Source organism: Polyodon spathula, chromosome 25, assembly GCF_017654505.1.
Source record: "Polyodon spathula isolate WHYD16114869_AA chromosome 25, ASM1765450v1, whole genome shotgun sequence".
Taxonomy (NCBI): domain Eukaryota; kingdom Metazoa; phylum Chordata; class Actinopteri; order Acipenseriformes; family Polyodontidae; genus Polyodon; species Polyodon spathula.
Genome location: NC_054558.1, coordinates 22,385,797 through 22,405,659, shown reverse-complemented (window position 1 = coordinate 22,405,659; position 19,863 = coordinate 22,385,797). Strand labels below are relative to the sequence as shown.

General features: G+C 43.4%; 2 protein-coding genes across 3 annotated transcripts; one reads left to right on the top strand and one right to left on the bottom strand.

Moving 5' to 3' along the window:
* The first annotated feature begins 2,960 nt into the window (after positions 1-2,960).
* top3b (DNA topoisomerase III beta) lies at positions 2,961-18,382 on the top strand. 2 transcript variants are annotated; one of them, XM_041228289.1, is made up of 18 exons: positions 2,961-3,031; positions 3,880-4,035; positions 9,828-9,959; positions 10,054-10,160; positions 10,588-10,662; positions 11,170-11,366; positions 12,419-12,575; positions 12,694-12,807; positions 13,062-13,152; positions 13,597-13,751; positions 13,883-13,988; positions 14,330-14,476; positions 15,054-15,227; positions 15,589-15,717; positions 16,096-16,245; positions 16,667-16,767; positions 17,505-17,706; positions 17,827-18,382. In XM_041228289.1, exons 2-18 carry the CDS (start codon positions 3,966-3,968, stop codon positions 18,288-18,290), a joined length of 2,571 nt encoding a protein of 856 aa, XP_041084223.1. In that variant the 5' UTR covers positions 2,961-3,031; positions 3,880-3,965; the 3' UTR covers positions 18,291-18,382. The 2 variants fall into 2 exon arrangements, with proteins under 2 accessions (XP_041084223.1, XP_041084224.1); XM_041228290.1 differs by having other exon boundaries at positions 2,978-3,031; positions 3,853-4,035.
* On the bottom strand, positions 5,103-9,113 carry LOC121299984 (interleukin-17A-like). Its single transcript, XM_041228291.1, has 3 exons — positions 6,907-9,113; positions 5,961-6,127; positions 5,103-5,505 (listed from the first exon to the last, which is right to left on the bottom strand). Exons 1-3 carry the CDS (start codon positions 6,919-6,921, stop codon positions 5,235-5,237), a joined length of 453 nt encoding a protein of 150 aa, XP_041084225.1. The 5' UTR covers positions 6,922-9,113; the 3' UTR covers positions 5,103-5,234.
* Positions 18,383-19,863: the final 1,481 nt, after the last annotated feature.

Below are 19,863 nucleotides of genomic sequence, written 5' to 3'. Positions count from 1 at the left end.
GGCAAGTATTCCTGCCTCTGGTGACAGTGGGTTTGGGTCTGGGAATAAAAAGCCTTAAGAGTTAGTGCCATGCAGGTGATTGTGCATTGTGGCTCCACAATGTACCTTCCTCTTCAGAAATAAACTCAGTTTACAATAGCCTCTATGAAGTCCCCACACTAGCATACCTTCATCTGTATACATAGGACTTCCACTACAGAAAGTCAGTGAAACCCCGCTGGGAGGCCGCTGGCATACCTCAGTATTGCTCTGCAGAAACCCCAGCAGAACCTCCAGAGGACTACAGTGTTACAAGCGTTGGCAGCACAGGGTGGCACAGCACAAAGCTCCTCCGATGTGTGCGTGTGTTCAGGACTCACCTGTACGTCCATGCAGCCAGGCTCCTGGACTCATCGACTGGAGCCCTGCTGTTGATGCTGTCGATCCACTCCCTTACTTGGCTCAGGGAAAAGGAATAGCCATCAGCAGTGAGCGTGTGATCGGAGTGTAAGTGCGCAGCATCAGCACTGCAGCTCAGGACACTGAGAAGCATCAGAACTACATCCAGCACAGGAGCGATTGCAGAGGATGAAGAGAAAGGGTAGAGAGAAACTGCGAGAGCAGCTCCACGACCAGACGTCTTGGGTAACATGGTTCTAATGGGCGCCACTCTATAACTACAGTATATGGGTATCTGGCTTAACCACAGCATTACCTGCAATGGCACTGAAGAGCAATAAATAAAGGTTGCATTGGTTTGCAAAACCACTGGAATGAAAATATGAACATCTTACCAATACCAGCTGCCCTCCTGCTACAATTGACTCCCATTACAGATCAGTGGCTCTGTGCATTCCTCCCTTACCGTTTGCAATACACAGTTAAACAGACCCCTGGTGCCACACAGCAGACTTCCCATTGCACCAGTAATTTGCAATACCAAAACAGCAAGCACAACCATCACCAAAGCAGGATTGTAAGGGTTTATTTTACCTTTGTCTGTGAAGCCGTTGTAATGTTCATTTCTGGTTTTGTTTTACAGATCGGTCTGTACTTGTGTTGTCTTCGGTGTTCTCAGGGAGAGTACTTGTGATTTACTCCAGACATCATCCATTTATATATTGTATCAGTCTGGAGGGAAAGTGAGGGGCTTGGCTTAGCTAGGTGAAAAGGTTGCTCGATGTTTTAGAAAAAAAAGGAACCTTAGAATTCTTGTTAACCATCACTTTGAATGAAACGTCAGCTATGCAAATTAGCCTTGGTAAGCCATAGGATCTTTCATTTGCATGATGGACTTGAAAACGTTTTCAAATATTCTGGGTTTGTTAGTTTGTTTCAGAGCGCCGTTTAACCTAATGTTTAATGATAATTTAAAAAAAAAAAAAACATTGTCAATAAGACCTTTGTTCTTTTATAAAGTACACCCTAAAACGATCTATGGTGATTATGTGATGGTTTGACACAAAAAGTCGCGCAGGCTGTGTGCCAGTATTGCGAGAGGGATTTATTCTCCTAGACTCGAGGAAAGGTATGCAGGTTAAGCGAACACTTGTTTTTTTTTATTTGTTTTGAATTATGGCGTATAAGAAAAATAGCAATGAAACAATTTCCAACCTGTCTGTGTGTAATTTACGCCTATTACAATCCTTCCTGGAAACACAGCGCTTTGAGAGGAAGCTGTTGAAGCACATGCTGGTAGAATGTGGGCGCCAGACCAAACAGCCTCTCTTCTGGTAAAGGTGTGCTCTGATTAATCGCATGATCATTGATTACTCCTCTCTCGAATAACCTAAAATACAGGCTTCGAAGAAGAAGAAGATAGCGTCTGTGGTTCTGAATAGCAACGTGATTTTAGGTAACCATATAATGAATGGAGCCTGTTTCCAAAAAATAAACATATAGGCTACATAAATTAAAAAAAAATAAAGACATTACAAAATTATACCAGCCAAGTAGTGGGGAGACAGAAATAAAAAAATAAAAAAAACTATATTTTCTTGTTTTGAAATTGAGACACCTTATTACCTTTTCCAATAATAATTTAAAAAGAAAAAAAAAAACACTTGTAGCCGAAACGTTTGTCACTGGATGTATTAATTAACGCCTGAGGGTTTTAGGGTTAATATAATTTAGTCATGGGTGAGCTTATTGCTCAAAACGTGTCTTTTCTTATTTATTTCTTTATTTCTTCTCATAGCTTGTTTTTGTCAATATCTTCATCTTTCACTCAGGGCACTTGCTGATCATGCGTGTGAAGGGTATGTTAACAGATTTTAGCTTGTTTTTGTCAATATCTTCATCTTTCACTCAGGGCACTTGCTGATCATGCGTGTGAAGGGTATGTTAACAGATTTAGCTTGTTTTTGTCAATATCTTCATCTTTCACTCAGGGCACTTGCTGATCATGCGTGTGAAGGGTATGTTAACAGATTTAGCTTGTTTTTGTCAATATCTTCATCTTTCACTCAGGGCACTTGCTGATCATGCGTGTGAAGGGTATGTTAACAGATTTAGCTTGTTTTTGTCAATATCTTCATCTTTCACTCAGGGCACTTGCTGATCATGCGTGTGAAGGGTATGTTAACAGATTTAGCTTGTTTTTGTCAATATCTTCATCTTTCACTCAGGGCACTTGCTGATCATGCGTGTGAAGGGTATGTTAACAGATTTAGCTTGTTTTTGTCAATATCTTCATCTTTCACTCAGGGCACTTGCTGATCATGCGTGTGAAGGGTATGTTAACAGATTTAGCTTGTTTTTGTCAATATCTTCATCTTTCACTCAGGGCACTTGCTGATCATGCGTGTGAAGGGTATGTTAACAGATTTAGCTTGTTTTTGTCAATATCTTCATCTTTCACTCAGGGCACTTGCTGATCATGCGTGTGAAGGGTATGTTAACAGATTTGCAAGTGAAAGCGAAGCTAAATTAACCGGCTCAGATCATCTGTGTGCAATTACACGAGACCCGGAAGTAGATCGGCTAACCCCGTTGTGTGAGATCGTGTGTCATGGCAGCCCACGGGGAAGCAGCTGAGCTAATTTGCACCTCAGTAAGTAACTCAGAAATATATATCTTTAGAGGGCTCAGATTGAAAGAAAAACCTGTATTTTATATGTAGAATGAGAGAGGACTTAGTAATGCTTTTATACAGCCGTCTTTTCACCGTCTGAGCAGCAGCAGCACAAAACACGGATGCTCCGAAATGTGTTGGAAAGAGACGATACTATCAGGCTTGGACTACAATAATTCGCAAACAAAAAATGACATGGGATTGAATTAAAAACTGAAAGGAGATTGCCGGTGTCGAATATAATACTAGACATCACCAGATCGGTGTTTCTACCAATAGGATTTTACTGGCACTAAAACACATTCTTAATGTGACCACCCGTTTCACTTTCTCTAAAGTAAAAGTCAATCAAATACAAGGGTTTCTCTCTTCCAGCCTTGATGTGAAACTACTGCAGCAGTCTTTTGGGGGCTTCTTCCTGGAAGTAGAATCAGTGCTGGTAATAGGAACCCCCAAACATATGGTTCATTTTCTACTGGTTCAACCCGCTCCGTAGATCAATTTATCACGCCACCGACCCGTGTTGTGGCAAATACTGTTCCTGCCAAATAGTGCTCCTGGTAGAATTAGGTGCCAAATACTGTCTCCAGCACAACTGTTTTTGCGGTTTCTAAAATGGGGAAGGAGAGTTACCGTGCATCAGTGTGTGTTTTGTTTATTTATTTATTATATTGTTGAGATGAGTTGGCTGCAGTGCAGCTGGGTTTCTTTCAGGTCAGTGCAGAAATAGCCCTTGTCCTCTAACAAGTGTTCTTCATTTTTAGTTAGTACAGTAAATGTGTCTTTCCGTGTTTCATTAGGAATGCCTGTACTGTGTTTCATTGCAGTACTGAGAATACTCTGCGCCGACCAGAGCCAGTGTTTCGAACAGGAAAGCTGAACACTGCTGAGATTGGATTCCTCGCCTGTTAAAATGAAGACGGTGTTGATGGTGGCAGAGAAGCCGTCTTTGGCACAGTCCATTGCCAAGATACTTTCAAAAGGTATCGTTAAAAACTGCAGAGATGGAAATAAGATTCTTATTGCATAGCAGTTTCACCCATTCTGGGTTTTGCTACAAGCTTGATCAGCTCTAGTGTACAGGTAACAAGCTCAGGTGTGTCTGATGATTATTAAACTGTAAACAGGTATGGCTCAAACTGCTATGCAATGGGAGTCTTATTTCCATCCATATACTGGAAGACTGCCGTGACCACAAGAGTGAGAGTCATGTTCGCTCCACCTGACTCGGGTTCCCACTGCTTTACATTTTCCTGGCACTGTGACTCGGCAAATCACAATTCTCATCCATTTGGTTTTTAAGTCATGACTTTATTCATTCATGCTGCACATTCTTCAAACAAACAAAAAGCAAAGAAAATAAATGAATACTAAGGAGCTGAACAGGGGGGTTGGTGTTTTTAAAACCAGCCCAGGTCATGTCATTTTCAAAGGGAACAGAATACATTGTGTCCTTTTATAACATACAGTGTTTCCTTTGTCTTTTTCACAGAAGTGCTCTTGAGATCTAAGATAGGTACCTTTCATATACCTCTGTTCAGTTATTGCAAAAATACACAAACGACGGTGTCAGCTGTATTGCACTGACCGTGCCTTCCTGCCATTGTCAAGCTCCTCTCCATCCTCTGGTCTTTAAAGCTGAGGGAACACACAGGCACTGTGGCTTGGAACTGGGTTTCAGGAGACTAGGTTTCAGGCTACTGCCTGGCACACCAGGGGGGACTTGGTTTCATACAGCAAAGTTGCTGCAAACTAGCTCTCCTAGAACCAGGCTTCAAGCCTCTCCTGAAAATGTGTTGCATCAGCTTTATTAGTGCTAACCAAAGGACTTGCAATGTTCTCACTAGTCCTGCTTTGCTAATGCAAAGACTAGCAGCTGAGTCATTACATGTCAAGTGAACTAGTCACAAATAATAAACTCTGTTCTTCATGTACCACTAAGATGATATTATTATTATTATTATTATTATTATTATTATTATTTATTATTATTATTATTTACATTTTATTTAAATAACGAACAGATGAATTCTTTGTGAATAGTGCCCTGTTTTTACAACCCATCGCTGAAACTTTAATTCTCTAATGGATAGGCAGTGAATGCATTGTTGTTACTATTATTGTTATGATGTGTTTTCTGATGCTATATGTATGAGAGTGGTTTTGACAAGCAGTCTGGTTTTCACGCCATGCAGCTCATGATATCTGATAGTTTCTTGGGATCAGAGTTCCTGGAGGTAACGCAGATGCAGGCGACCTGCATGGTTTCAAATTCCAGGTCGTACTCGGAATGCTGGTTTTTCCTCAGGACTGGGATGCTTACGGAGAAGGGAATGGTTTCCAAGCTGTGGATTTTCGTCTCCTGGTCCTCGTTCCTAATCACGCAGTGATGGGAAGTGTTGCATTTTGCCTGCTGGATCACCTGAGGCACCCTGTTCAGGTCAACATTGTTCCTGGAAAAAACAAAAAGTACATGATATGAAAAAGATGCTGTTTGAAATTGTGAACATATTGCTGTTTTTTTTTTTTTAAGCTAACCAGTCTGGATGACATGCATTTTGCATAGCACACCATTTCTAGAAATGGAGCTGTAAAATGATGCATTGCTCATTGCAGTAGTGTACTCGCGTGTAAAAAGTTTTTAATTCGCACAGTAGTTTTGCATTCCTCCAGGCTTTTCCCGTGGTTATGCTATGCATCTGCCTTACCTTTCCATGTCTTTTAATAGGTTTTATCGTACCTCTCTGGGCTTTACAGTGCTTTCCGATGCTTTGCCTTGATTTCACAGTGCTTTTACTACAGGAAACTGTTACAAGGGCAACAACTAGGATTTAACACAGTTGTGTAACATTGTCTACCTTTTCTCTTTTCTACATATTAACAGAGTGCATGTTGGGTTTGTACTCACTCGTACGTCCAGGGAGCCAGGCTTCTCTCGTTTAACGGGAGTTTGTTTTCTAAGATGTTAACGAGCTGGTAGTTGAACCCCTCTGGGTCTCCTGTAAACTTTGAGCTCAGCGGAATACTTTTGCATTCGCTTAAGGTCAGCATTGTAAGGCAGTAGATTTGAATTGTCTGGGGGACAAAAAAAAGAAATAAAATGAAGCTAATTAACAATAATAGTAGTTCTATGAACGAGACGCACATTTAATGGATACAAGTTGAACTTTTCCAAGTGAGTTTCTGTCATTGCATGTTGCACTTTTTAAAATACCTAATTAGTTGTATAATGAAGTCTAAGTAGTCAGATTTGTTTGTGTTGTGATTAATTAACCATCTAGAAAAAGTGCTGGTTAGATACTAAGAACCGGACAAACGCTAATGAGACGAATTGCCTCCCCTTGATGATTCTAATGTTCTTTTGTGCTAGTGTTCAAGAGGCAGGATTTTGTACAGTCACAGCACCATTAAACACATCCTTCCTCCCTTACAGCTGCGTGAACAACTCCCCATAGCACACTCCGGAGAGTCGCAGTCATGCTGTGATAACTGCAGCCAGTTCAGAGCACGTTTAGCATTTCAATAACATACAGATTTCTTTTATTTTGTTAACTGCATCCATAATGCAGTGTGAATAGCATGTTGTGCTGTTTTTGAAGTTCAGCTGTTACCTTGAACAGGGACCAAACTCAGTGCAGTACATTAGCTGTAAAGGTAGCCTACTAAGCCAGCTTTGCTTGTATTAGTTGCATACTTTGCGAAGCAGTTATTCTCAAATATTTCATTGTATAAGCCAACATATAAATAGTTCATTGTATAAGCCAAAAATAATTCACCCATTACATCGCTAAGAAAATAAAAGAATAAATGCTAAGAAAAAAAAGAAGTGAATGAATGTAAAAGAATCATGTTACCTTGAGGTGAAGCATGTCTGCTGTGCTGGAGTGGTTCTGAGTGCAGGAAGCCTGGTGGGATTGCAGTCTCCAGCTCTTTGCTCCTCATCCTCGAGTCCTCCATATTTATATAGAAATTGCATGAATGAGAAACCCACAAGCGTGCTTCCAAAAGACGTCATGTGTGCACGTTTCAATTCCCCAGGAAAGCTGTTAGGTAGCATGTCCTTTCACGCCAAATGTAGCTCTGATGTCTTGTGGGTAGAAGCAAGGCTGGAAACTGAAGCACTTATTAAGGTAAATCAGTTCCATGCTCAGGAGAGACATTTTCAAAGAATGTGTTGTTATTTTACTCATCTGATAGTGGGAGCAGAATTATACTCTTGAGAAATGAGTTCTGAGCCTGTGCCAGCTCCTGTACTGATTTGCAACACCAGGTTAGGATGGAAACCTACCTCCTGGTTTACCTGATTAATTATAAGAGAGCTCTTTTATGAAATTATGATGATCAGAAACATTTGTAACAACAGTCACATTCTGTCTGTGGAACACTTTAGAAATGAAAGAGTCTCCACAAGTCCCCTTGGAGGTATGTAGCGCACAATTTAGGGTTAGGTTCACGTTGTGGAATTGTCCGGAAATGGAAACAGTGGGAAAGTATTTCTAGTGATCGGTGAGTATCCCGTTTGATCCCGATCACCCTTGAATAGAGAGCTGTTTGCTCTACACAGCTGTTGAGATACATTAATTTCATCTGGACTTCTTTGAGGTCAAGACGAGCCCTTACAGCTCCTCAGACGACCCTGCAACACAGTAGAGAGTGCTGATTACTGCCGTGTCTTTTTAATTGGTGCATTTAAAGAAATTATAATGATTTTAAATGCATGTTCTGTGGAGAAGAAAATAGCCGTCCCTATAATCTGGATTTGATCTAAATAAGTTTCATTCTGTTTGGAGTTAGGTTGCCAGTCTAGGCTTCACAGCACAGTACACCTTGCAGGTGATTTCTTCCTCGAAAACGCCTTTCTAGGTACTGCAAATATTTATGCAAATAGTCTGTCCAGTCACGCACACTGAAGAATCTGTCGGCACGGACTAGTGTTAGGGGAAAGCCTCATTCCAGAGGCGTGGTATTATGCTGGCAAACTCCCTGTACTTTCCTTGTTTTCGAATGAAGTGTGACTAACGAATGATGCTAACCACCTCTGTCTAACAATTTTGGGAAAACGTACTTGTTTGGAAAGGTGCATGTTCTGCACTATTGCATTTCAGTGTAATACAACAATGGGAATATAGTGCTGTTGGTGCTCCAATTATTTTTGATTTTTAACACTGATCCCGCAGTGTTATGTTCTGCGTGGGGAATCTGGTTCAGAGAAATACCAGCATTTGTGCTTATTAAAGAGACAGCTTTTTTTTTGTGTGGGGGGGAATATCCCTTTTTCATTATATCTTTTTTTATAGATGTTTATAAAAGTAGCAGGCTTCTGAAAAATACAGCGTTCCACGCTCCCACGTGCTGCTGCAGCTGTTTAAGTAACGGACCTGTCGTTTGTCTTTTCATTGTTAACTGACAACTTTTTACACTTAAAAACTTTAAAGTCTGTTTCAAAGCTCTTCTCAAATGTCTGCTCTAATGTCCTGATAGTGAACAGAAAACCCAGAGCACTTGTGCTTTTTTTTAAAAAAAATGTCTCCCTGCAGTGATTTAGAGGTCAGATCTCAAACCCCGGTGTTGCTTGAGTCTAAGGGTGTTGCACAAAGCAGCTCAACACATTTAAGAGTCAATGTCATAGTTAAGGGAAAATGTGTCCTTAAGAGTTCTGCTTGAACTTGTATCCAACCAGCCCCTGGATAAGCAGGCTTCAGTGCACAGCGAACAGGAAAATAACAATGTACAACACGGTCCCCTCGGAGCATTACCAAAATCAAAATTCAACCTCGTTGTGCGATACTGGAGCTTTAACAGTCGTTCAGTTCTCTTTATTCATTTCTGCCTGGTCGAAAAACAAACAAAATAGTTATTTTGGTCTCTCTAGAGATCTGTTTGCTGAGTAAATGCATTGATGTGTTTTATATTGCCTCATGTGTTAATGTGCCGGTAGCCACAGTCTATCCTCAAGATATACAAGTTTTGAGTCCTGTCTCAATCCACTTGATAGCAATCTATTTCTTGTAACTTTTTTTCCTCATCTACAAAAGCAAAACTTTTGCTACAAAATTTCCATTGGGGTATGTAAACTTTTGACTAGAACTGTGAGTGTGAGTGTGAGTGTGTGTGTGTGTGAGTGTGAGTGTGAGTGTGCGTGTGCGTGTGTGTGTAAATAAATAAAATCTGGGCTCTGAATTGGCAACAAAAAGGGTAAGGCCAACATGGCCTTCACTTCAATAAATTTGTTGAGGGCACCGAGGCCACAAACTTAAGTTAAGACCAATACTGTGTAATTTTGTAGATTAAGCTAATTATTGGCCACAGAAAGATACAGCACAGTTTAACCTAATAATAACTATTCATTTATTCAGAAATTGCTGTTTGTTTGATTGTTTTTTATTGTCAACCAGCTGCCTACAGCTGTGGCCAAAAGTTTTACATCACCAAGAATTTTAGGATTGAGACCCCAGTCCAAATCTATCTTACAATCTCTCTGTCATTTCAGGTTCCCCATGTGGGCAGAGTACATGCTTCCAGCCTTGATGGCCCTCTGGCTCTCCCTGAGCCAGGGGGCACCATTGCACTCTTTTCCCAGACCTCCATTCCCAGCCTTGCGGGCCGATCGGTTCACTCGCCCCTTAGAGCCGAGAAGAAAGGATTTCACCTTCCTAAAGTCACAAGCGCATCATTCCTGTTTGAAGTCCCAGAGCTCGCTCCCGTGCCAAATATTGTTGACGTATTGGAAGCCAATTTCATTCCCTTTTTTTAACCTGTGTTCTTTTTTCATTAGGTAGCTGCTCCAGCCGCAAGGGCCTCAACGGAGCATGTTCTGTGCATGAATACACCGGCTCCTTCATGGGGCAAAGCGTGCGTTTTAAGATGACCTCGGTGTGTGGACATGTGATGAGCCTGGATTTCATAGGTCAGATCATTATTTGCGTGCCTTGGAAGAATTGCTGTGTAAACGCGCCCCGTACCGCGCACGTCTCTTAACCCGAAAGTCTTTCCTTTTCCAGGGAAGTATAACAACTGGGACAAGGTGGACCCAGCGGAGCTTTTCAGCACAGCTCCGACAGAGAAGAAGGAAGCCAACCCCAAACTCAACATGGTCAAGTTTTTACAGGTGCGCTCTTTCAGGGTTTCTGCAGGGCTGCGCACCGGTCAGGCTGCGCTTAGTAAATGCTGTCAACACCGAATCAGCTCTGAATGTAGAGATAGATGTGTTTTCTTTTGCATTTTGATTGATGACTATTCTGTATGTTTGGGAGCACCCCTGCCTGTGTGTCTTTATATACAGTATGCGCTCAAATGAAGGCACTGTATTAGATCCTACTATAGGGAGCAATGGGCTGCTCTGTCATTCTGAAGGAGCTTGACTGTAGCCTGTGTGACCAGGACACACGGTTATTCTCACCTCACACTGGCACACATGTTTACGCTGCAGGTACAGGACTGTATGTAGGGCATGGTGATCAGCTTTAACATGCCAGCTGCAGCTGCTTACATTGCACTGGTACTCTTAAATAACAGAACAGCATGTGTTTTGATAGGTTGAAGGCAGAGGATGTGATTATGTTGTACTCTGGCTGGACTGTGACAAAGAAGGAGAAAACATCTGCTTTGAGGTATGATATATACAGTAGCTTGCTTAGGGATGAGCCCGTGCACGCTGTCAGGTTCCCGTAATATTTCATTGAAGGAGTTACCATATCCGGTTACATAAGCCGTGGGTAGGCAGATTCAGCATTCCATTCCGTTCCATTCCATTGCATTGCATTTACAGTATTCACTGTCTGGTATTTAGACATCATTCTCCCCAAAATTAAAAAAAATATATATATATATATATATATATATATATATATATATATATATATATATATATATATATATATATAAATGAAGAAGATAAGTCATTGATAAGCTGAAACTCACTGTTTTAATAATTTTGTATAAGTATGTATGTGTATATATCGCTAGCTATATGATCATGGAAATAGCCCCTGTATGTATTGAACAGTGCTATGATTCATCTACATGTCACCCCAAAGATATTACCTTTGAAATATTCTGGAGTGAATATCGCCCTGAAGGTGCTACAACCCTCTCCTGATGCTACGTTTCCACCACAGGTCCTCGATGCAATCCAGCCTGTAATGAACAAAGCGTACGGCAATGAGAGCACAGTGTTTCGAGCCAAGTTCAGCTCCATCACAGACACTGATATCTGTAACGCCATGAACCACCTGGGGGAGCCCAACCGCAACGAGGCCTTGTCAGTGGATGCTCGGCAGGAGCTGGACCTGCGCATCGGCTGTGCTTTCACCAGGTACCAGCGGCAGTGAGAGGGGCTCCACTGGAACTGATCAAAGAATTCCAGTGTCTTGTAGGGACATTCCTAATCACCAGGTACCAGCGGCAGTGAGAGGGGCTCCACTGGAACTGATCAAAGAATTCCAGTGTCTTGTAGGGACATTCCTAATCACCAGGTACCAGCGGCAGTGAGAGGGGCTCCACTGGAACTGATCAAAGAATTCCAGTGTCTTGTAGGGACATTCCTAATCACCAGGTACCAGCGGCAGTGAGAGGGGCTCCACTGGAACTGATCAAAGAGTTCCAGTGTCTTGTAGGGACATTCCTAATCACCAGGTACCAGCGGCAGTGAGAGGGGCTCCACTGGAACTGATCAAAGAATTCCAGTGTCTTGTAGGGACATTCCTAATCACCAGGTACCAGCGGCAGTGAGAGGGGCTCCACTGGAACTGATCAAAGAGTTCCAGTGTCTTGTAGGGACATTCCTAATCACCAGGTACCAGCGGCAGTGAGAGGGGCTCCACTGGAACTGATCAAAGACTTCCAGTGTCTTGTAGGGACATTCCTAATCACCAGGTACCAGCGGCAGTGAGAGGGGCTCCACTGGAACTGAGCAAAGAGTTTGTGTCTTGTAGGGACATGTTTTACCTAAAAAGTTTTGAAGTAGTATCAACTTATTTTGCTTCATAAAGTCAAATTAAACTGCTGAATAATGTTGTATTAACATATTGAATTACATACCTCTTTGTAGTTTTCCTACTGTTATGAAAAACTGCATGAAAAAATTCATTTCGAAATCTAACATGAAATACTGTGCTACTGTTATGGCTTCCAGTAGACATTTTTCATTTTGTAGTTTCTTTGATTAGATGATGTTAAGTAAAAGATCTAATTTATGTTCATGTGGTTTTTTTATATATATTTTGTTATACTTTTGGTCAGTGCTGCCCAGTGTTGAAGTAATTCTACAGGGAAATCTAACAGGGTCATATTTAAGGTTTATTGTGAGATATCTGCGTACAGCTTTCCCAGTAACTGAAGGCTTTTTCTTTCGCTTGTTATTTTTAGATTTCAGACCAAATATTTTCAAGGAAAGTATGGGAACCTGGACAGCGCTCTAATTTCCTTCGGTCCCTGCCAGACCCCAACCCTGGGCTTCTGCGTGGAGCGTCACGACAAGATCACGTCCTTCAAACCAGAGCCCTACTGGGTGGTTCAGACGAAGGTCAGTACAGCTGAGGCACAGGCTTCATGCTGATCGTCTTTTTGAGGGTTATTTGCCTGTGCTAATGTGTGCGCTCTGTTTTTTCCTCTGTCTTTTGTTTGTTCGTTCTCTTCGGTAGGTCTCGAGAGGCACAGATGTGTCTCTGACCCTGGACTGGGAGAGGGTGCGAGTGTTCGACAGGGAGGTGGCGCAGATGTTTCTCAACATTGTGAAGACTGCCCGGGAAGCCAGGGTAAGGAGTTTCAGTTTCACTGTTGGGAATCTCTGTGTTGCAGCTACACCTTCTTCCAACGGATGGCGCCAAACTGACCCTTTTATTGTATAAAAGAAAAGCCATTATTGCGTTACGTTTTATATATATATATATGCATGCATGCATGCTTACATTTACTGGCAGTTCTGTTTTCCTTATTGAACACGTTCAGCTTCATGTTCAGTTTGGTGTTTACTGTATTATATGTGTTGGCATGATTGTTTTGTTTTTAGGTAGAGTCTGTGAGTAAGAAGGAGAAGGTGAAGCAGAGACCCCAGGCTTTAAACACTGTTGAAATGTTGCGTGTTGCAAGTTCAGCCCTTGGTATGTATTGTTTAAAGCTCAGTTTTCTGCTTTGCAAGGAGTAGTAAAGCAGTTACTTCTACACCAGGTTCAATTCATACACAAAACCTGTTTCTGGATTGAGTTTAGGTGGGCTCAAGCATCCCGCTGCGTGGCGTACAGCAGTAAGACACGGAACACGGCTTAACTACCCTTTGCCACTCTTCTACAATGCTGTACTTTATTAACCTTTCAGAAGGGTCAGGGGTTTCTGTGGCATGCTTTCAGAAGGGTCAGGGGTTTCTGTGGCATGCTTTCAGATGGGTCAGGGGTTCCTGTGAGATGTTTTCAGATGGGTCAGGGGTTCCTGTGGCATGCTTTTAGAAGGGTCAGGTGTTCCTGTGAGATGTTTTCAGAAGGGTCAGGGGTTCCTGTGGCACGTTTGATTAGTTGTGTCTCTTTACCAGTGTGTTTTTGTTCTTGCAGGGATGGGCCCTCAGCATACAATGCAGATAGCGGAGAGACTGTACACACAAGGCTACATCAGCTACCCTCGAACAGAGACCACCCATTACCCTGAGAACTTCGACCTCACAGGAGCTCTGCGTCAGCAAGCAAACAGCCCTTTCTGGGCAGATTCAGTGAGTGATCTAAATAGTAAAGCAGCATAAACTGTTTTATACAGGGATTCAAGCTGTCCCTTTTTTACAATGCTTGCACGGGGGTGATTAAGGAACGTTTTGTATGTAGTTTTGTGTTTCCACCCTTGTAGGTGAAAGCATTGCTTTCTGAAGGCATCAATCGACCCAGAAAAGGGACTGATGCTGGAGACCATCCCCCCATCACACCCATGAGATCTGCTTCAGAGAGCGAGCTAGGTACCCACCCTTTTTTCACTTTCCCTTTGTGATATTCTGGTCTCATGTCAGTGTTGCACAGGCTTTAGTTGTCGAAACTTCAGCTCAGGACTTCAGTGCACAGCGCAACTCCATTAGTCTTTTCAGATGCAGTTTTTGCTGGAATAACTAGCAAGCACAGCAAATAATCTAAACAGAAACGGCAACAATAGGGGGAAATGTAAAGAGGTAAGAAGTGAAATACTAGGTCAGTGTAAGTGGTGTACAGCACCCTTTTCAATGCATGTCCATTTGGTTTGCTTGTTTTACTCTGGAGTTCATTGCAAGCCCCTGTAAAGATGCTGCTGCTGTTTCTCCTTCAGGAAGTGATGGATGGCGACTCTTTGACTACATCACCAGGCACTTCATTGCCACCCTCAGCTGTGACTGCAAATACCTGCAGACCACCATCGCGTTCAGCGTCGGCACGGAAAGCTTCACATGCACAGGGAAGACTCTCATATCTGCGGGTAAGAATCAGTCTTGCCTTCCTGCGTTGGTTACAGGCTGTCCCTTGGTTTAGTCAGATGGGTGCCACAACAGTCTAAATATCTCAGCATTGCATTGTAGCAGCCTGCAGAAAAGGGGCCACACAAAGTACATACAGGGAAACTGAAGCACACTGTCCAGAGAGAACCCTTTCCAAGCAATTGCATTTAAACAGTTTTTAAAATTTCAGTCTTTTCAATCCTTTATTTTACCTGCAACTGCAGCTCAATTTACAGGGGGGGGGCTGAAATCAAGATTACAGTTTTTTTTGGAAAAGACGACATGACTTAGGCAATACAAATGAGGATGCAAGACTGCATCTTTCCACATGGTAGTTTTGGGCACAGCTCAAAGGGTGGGATTTCCTGCCACACTGAATGATCACGGAGAAAGGAATTCTCTGCACCTTCATATTCGCTGCCTAGCAGAGGAAAGGCCCGTTTTGAGGACTGTTGATTCTATTAAGCAGTGATTGTTCAGTGTGCTTCACTGTGGCAGACAGCGTGGGGGTTCTGAATTCTCCACATTGATTTTGGCTTTGCTCCACGCATTGCGCAGGCTTTACTGAAGTGATGCCGTGGCTGAGCATCCCGGATGAGGAGAGCCTTCCTGTCTGTGAGAGAGGGGACTTGTTCACCGTGGATGAGGTGAAGCTCCTGGAGAAACACACCAGCCCCCCGGACTACCTGACTGAGGCAGAGCTCATCACACTGATGGAGAAGCACGGCATTGGTAAAAACACAAGCCATTCGTCATGAGGCACCGTTGCCAATGGCACTCCACGTGTCTTCGCACATTGCTTCTCATTAGATTGTATTTCCACTGTGTGGAATATTGTTCTCAAACAGTGAAATTTAGGTTTGCATTTAAAACCATGGCCCACTTACTGTCCACAGATGTCAGTAAATTACACCCACAATGTGAAATTGCATGCATCATCCTTTTGCGCTTTTATTGCCTTTTATTACTGTGATTTAAGATGATGATGATTATTATTATTGTAATTCTTCTTTGATCCGGATGTCTCCTGAGGGCATACTAAATGACGTAGCGTTATTGCATTGCCCGCTCTGTACATGTTTTTTTTTTCCAGGGACTGATGCCAGTATCCCAGTGCACATTAATAACATTTGCCAGAGGAATTACGTTACTGTGGAGAGCGGACGCCGGCTTAAGCCGACCAACCTGGGGATTGTTCTTGTCCATGGCTATTACAAGACAGGTACAGCAATGATTTTGTAGTGTGGGTGGTAAATAACAACCCACAATGGTGAATCATGAACCGCACAGATTGCTGTTCCTGTTTGTGCTATGTGTTGTAACAGAGAACCACAGAACCCCTTAGGGTATCAATTTCATCTTAAAGGGGAGTGCCTCTCATTACAGAATTCCCAGAGGTGTAACTTGCTGCTTCATGCAGAAGAGCATCAGATTGTTGCAGACTTGCCCAGTACTTCACTGGAAGCTGGGTAGTAATTCCACAATCAGATTAGCCTTTCCCAGCCCATGCATATTGGTTTTCTCAGTATTTGTGTAGAAGGACAGTTTCTGTTCTGAAGAAGAATCTTAAAACATTAATAAAGTGTGTCTTGTGTTGAAGATGCGGAACTGGTGCTGCCCACGATCCGCAGCGCTGTGGAGAAGCAGCTGAACCTGATCGCTCAGGGGAAAGCCCATTTCAAGCAGGTCCTGCAGTACACTCTGGATATCTTCAAGAGGAAGTTTCATTACTTTGTAGATTCCATTGCTAGTAAGTTGCTGCTGTTTTTCCTAATGTCCACAGAGCTGAGCAAGGGCACAGACTGCTGCCACGTGTTTCACAAAAGAGAACTCTTCCTGTCTGCAGCCAAGGTTTTCAGAATACTCATATTGCACCCGCATGGAAATCAGACACTATTTATTTATTTATTTTTTTTTCTTTGGTCTCGCACCCTTTTGGAAACATTTTATATAACTGGGGTTTGTTGTATTTTATGAGAGTAAGTAAACAGGCTACGAATCTGCCTGGGCTGCAGGTAGAGCAGTGGATCCAGTACAAGCCCACCCTGTTAGAAGGGTTTGCTCACTCTATCATTGTGAGGTTGATGGTTGCATAGCAGGACCCTTGTAGTGTTGTTTTTGCACAGCGCTCTGCATGACATTAATAGTGTCCGTGAATCCTTTCCCCTCAGGCATGGACGAGCTGATGGAAGTTTCCTTCTCCCCGATCGCAGCCACAGGGAAGCCTCTGTCCCGCTGTGGCAAGTGCCACCGTTTCATGAAGTATATCCAGGTACACGGAGGGATCAGACACTTCCAGCTGCTTTCGTTAGCACCAGTCTTGGATTACCTTACCTAACTTTAGCTAGTGCAGGATTAGTGCTAATCCGGGTCTGTGTGGGACCCACACATTAAAGGCTCATAGATAATACTCTGGTCCAAATTTCGCTCAGGATCACATGCATTTTTCCTATGGAAAATGACACAGTATATTCTGTAACCTAGTGCTGGTCTGATAACTGACATTATCGAAGTGGGAGACCTGCCCTTACATGCTGTTCTAAAACAAAAGCTGCTTTTACCTGCCTGCACATACCACTCCTGCAGCTTTCTGCCTTCAAGATCACACCTGAATACAGGGCAATGATCCAATCCTGCTGGGGGTCACTAATTCAGCAGTGCAAAGCCTTGAGGGTGCGGGACAGCTGCTGTGTGTGAGTAAGCTGCTGTACCAGGGTAGAGTAGCTTTGTATGGTCAAGATCCCTTAGCTGCAAATTCATGCACCAAAAAATTCATTCTAGGAATTCCACACATTAACCCTACATGGTCTGTCCTGATTTGTTTTTTGCACACACTACTCCCTCTGGTGGAAATATTTTAAGATAAATGAAATCAAAACCTGTGTTAAAACAGCGCTCATTGCTTCCTGCATCACATGACTTCTGTAGTGAAGCAGAGGTTTAATACAGCTGTCATGCTGTGAGTGATACAGCACGAGTTTGTTGTGTTGTGTTTGAACTCTGTTGTAGGCTAAACCGAGCAGACTGCACTGCTCCCATTGTGACGAGACGTACAGCCTGCCCCAGAACGGCGCCATTAAACTGTACAAAGAGCTGCGCTGCCCGCTGGACGAGTTTGAGCTGGTGCTGTGGTCCACGGGCTCCAGGGGAAAGAGCTACCCGCTGTGCCCGTACTGCTACAGCAACCCCCCCTTCAGAGACATGAAGAAAGGTAGAGAGAGCGCCAGCCCTGACGCAGTGCAGTGGGATCTCGTGTTATATAAAGATGGGGGGTGTGTGCTGCAAAACAGAGAGTACATTCACAAGAGCATCTTCTGTCTCCTGCTTTCAGGCATGGGCTGCAGCGAGTGCACCCACCCCACCTGCCAGCACTCCCTGAACAGCCTGGGGATCGGCCAGTGCGTGGAGTGCGAGAACGGGGTGCTGGTCTTCGACCCCACCTCGGGGCCCAAGTGGAGGATGGCATGCAACAAGTGCAACGTGGTGGTGCACTTCTTTGAAAACGCCCACAAGGTGCGGGTCTCCTCGGAGAGCTGCGAGGCGTGCGAGGCGTCGCTGGTCATCGTGGACTTCAACAAGGCCAGGTCCCCTCTCCCGGGGGATGAGACCCAGCACACAGGCTGTGCGTTCTGCGAGCCCGTCTTCCAGGACCTGGTGGAGCTGAAGCACGCTACCATGAGGCACCCCATGCATCGCGGGGGGGGGGGCAGGAGGCAGGGCCGCGGCCGGGGCAGGAGACCCGGCCCCAAGAAACCCAAAGACAAGATGGCAGCCTTGGCTGCGTACTTCGTGTGACATGCATGAGGTGTCCTGGCTCAGGACCAAGCTCCAGCTCGGCTGGGGTTTTATTTTTTGTAATTGTGAGAATAATAATAAACCTTCTCCTGTTTGTTGGTGGTTTTTTAATATTATTTTTGCTTGTGTGTGCTTTGTTGTTATGACTTTTGTAGTTTCCATTTGCTCTGTCTAGGAGTATTGCATGGGATTAGCAATAAATTAGCTGTAATGCTGAATATTTATTTGTAGTTTACGAATTGATTAATAATTTGCCGAAAACGCGGTTTAAGCTCTTCTACAAAATCCATATGCCAGAAAATTATATCCAAACAAGGGGCTATGGATTATAGAAATGGGGCTCTTTTCCCAAAGTAGTGATCCACAAAACAACTCTTAACTTTTACAGGTCAGCCTTGCATCACGGATGCTGACAAGCGCCAGTATCTCCACCAATATATAGTGCCTGTCCCTTTGGTTTGGTGCAGAATTGTTTGCTTCCAGCAGAGGGCAGCAGAAACTAATCTGGGTTAGAATTCCTGTTGCTGCAGTGAGCATGCGTAGTGGAGTTTCAGCGTTTTGACTGCAGTAGTCTGCTTGAGTAGCTCATGGCAGTTATGAAAACGGGTCTACTTTCCTACGAGTGCCGGCCTTCTCTCTGAATGTTTCAATGACATCTCCGCCTGGATGATCGCCGAGCAATGATCGTTGTGGGTGTATTTTTCACATGATCGGTTCAACAGAATATTACTGTAGCTGTTACACATTACCTATTAGCAAGGTTGCCAACTGGTCCCATAATTCCGGGACACTGTAAAACAGGTCAGGTTTTTTTTTAAAACTCTTCTAAACCACAAATGAACCGCTTTTAAATCAGCAAGTAAAGTGGGAGTGAATTGCGTGAGCGGTTTCAATAAGTGTGTTGAATTGCGGTGTCGATTATTATCGGGAGAGCATCATACCATGCATTAACATCGTACTGCTTGAAACTGTGAATGGCAAACAGTGTCTATTAAAATAGTGCGATTCTGCCGCTGTAGAGAGTTGTGCACAGCCCCGCGCTCTGTCATTTAACCTCTCGGTGAAGTTTCTATTTATTTAATACTTCTTCCTGCATTACACTGTCCTGCCCCAATCAGACAAATACAGCAAATCAGCGAGCTGTACCGGTGTGATTGATGGAAGCGATGCTATCCCCGCCCCGGACAGGTGTGCGCTTTTAGTAACTTCTCAGCAAAACAATTCAATTCCTTTAGCGACAGCTCATGAAATTCACTCTCACTTTACACGTGCAATGAAATCAATTACCTGACCTGTCTTAGTGTCTCGGAATTACGGGGCTAGTTGGCAAGCCAAGTGAGTCAAACTAACAAGCTCACAACAGGAAGGGGTGTCACATTTGTTAAAAAATAAATAAATAAAGGATTTGGTATGCACTGTTAGTAACTCCCGGATGCTTGTCAAGATTTACAACTCAACAGCTCTTAACTTACACAGGGCAGGCTTGCATCACGGATTGTGAGAAGCAGCGCCGGTCTCTCCACTGATACAGTATCTGTCATTTTGTCTTGGTGCACAATTGTTTGCTTCCAGC

Bases quoted from the DNA above. Each gene is read 5' to 3' on its own strand.
- top3b (XM_041228289.1), top strand. From the start codon at position 3,966: ATGAAGACGGTGTTGATGGTGGCAGAGAAGCCGTCTTTGGCACAGTCC. The intron at 16,246-16,666 runs GTAAGTTGCTGC...CTTTCCCCTCAG, and splicing joins CTTTGTAGATTCCATTGCTA to GCATGGACGAGCTGATGGAA. The intron at 16,768-17,504 runs GTACACGGAGGG...ACTCTGTTGTAG, and splicing joins GTTTCATGAAGTATATCCAG to GCTAAACCGAGCAGACTGCA.
- LOC121299984 (XM_041228291.1), bottom strand. The intron at 5,506-5,960 runs GTGAGTACAAAC...TGTTTTTTCCAG, and splicing joins CTGGCTCCCTGGACGTACGA to GAACAATGTTGACCTGAACA.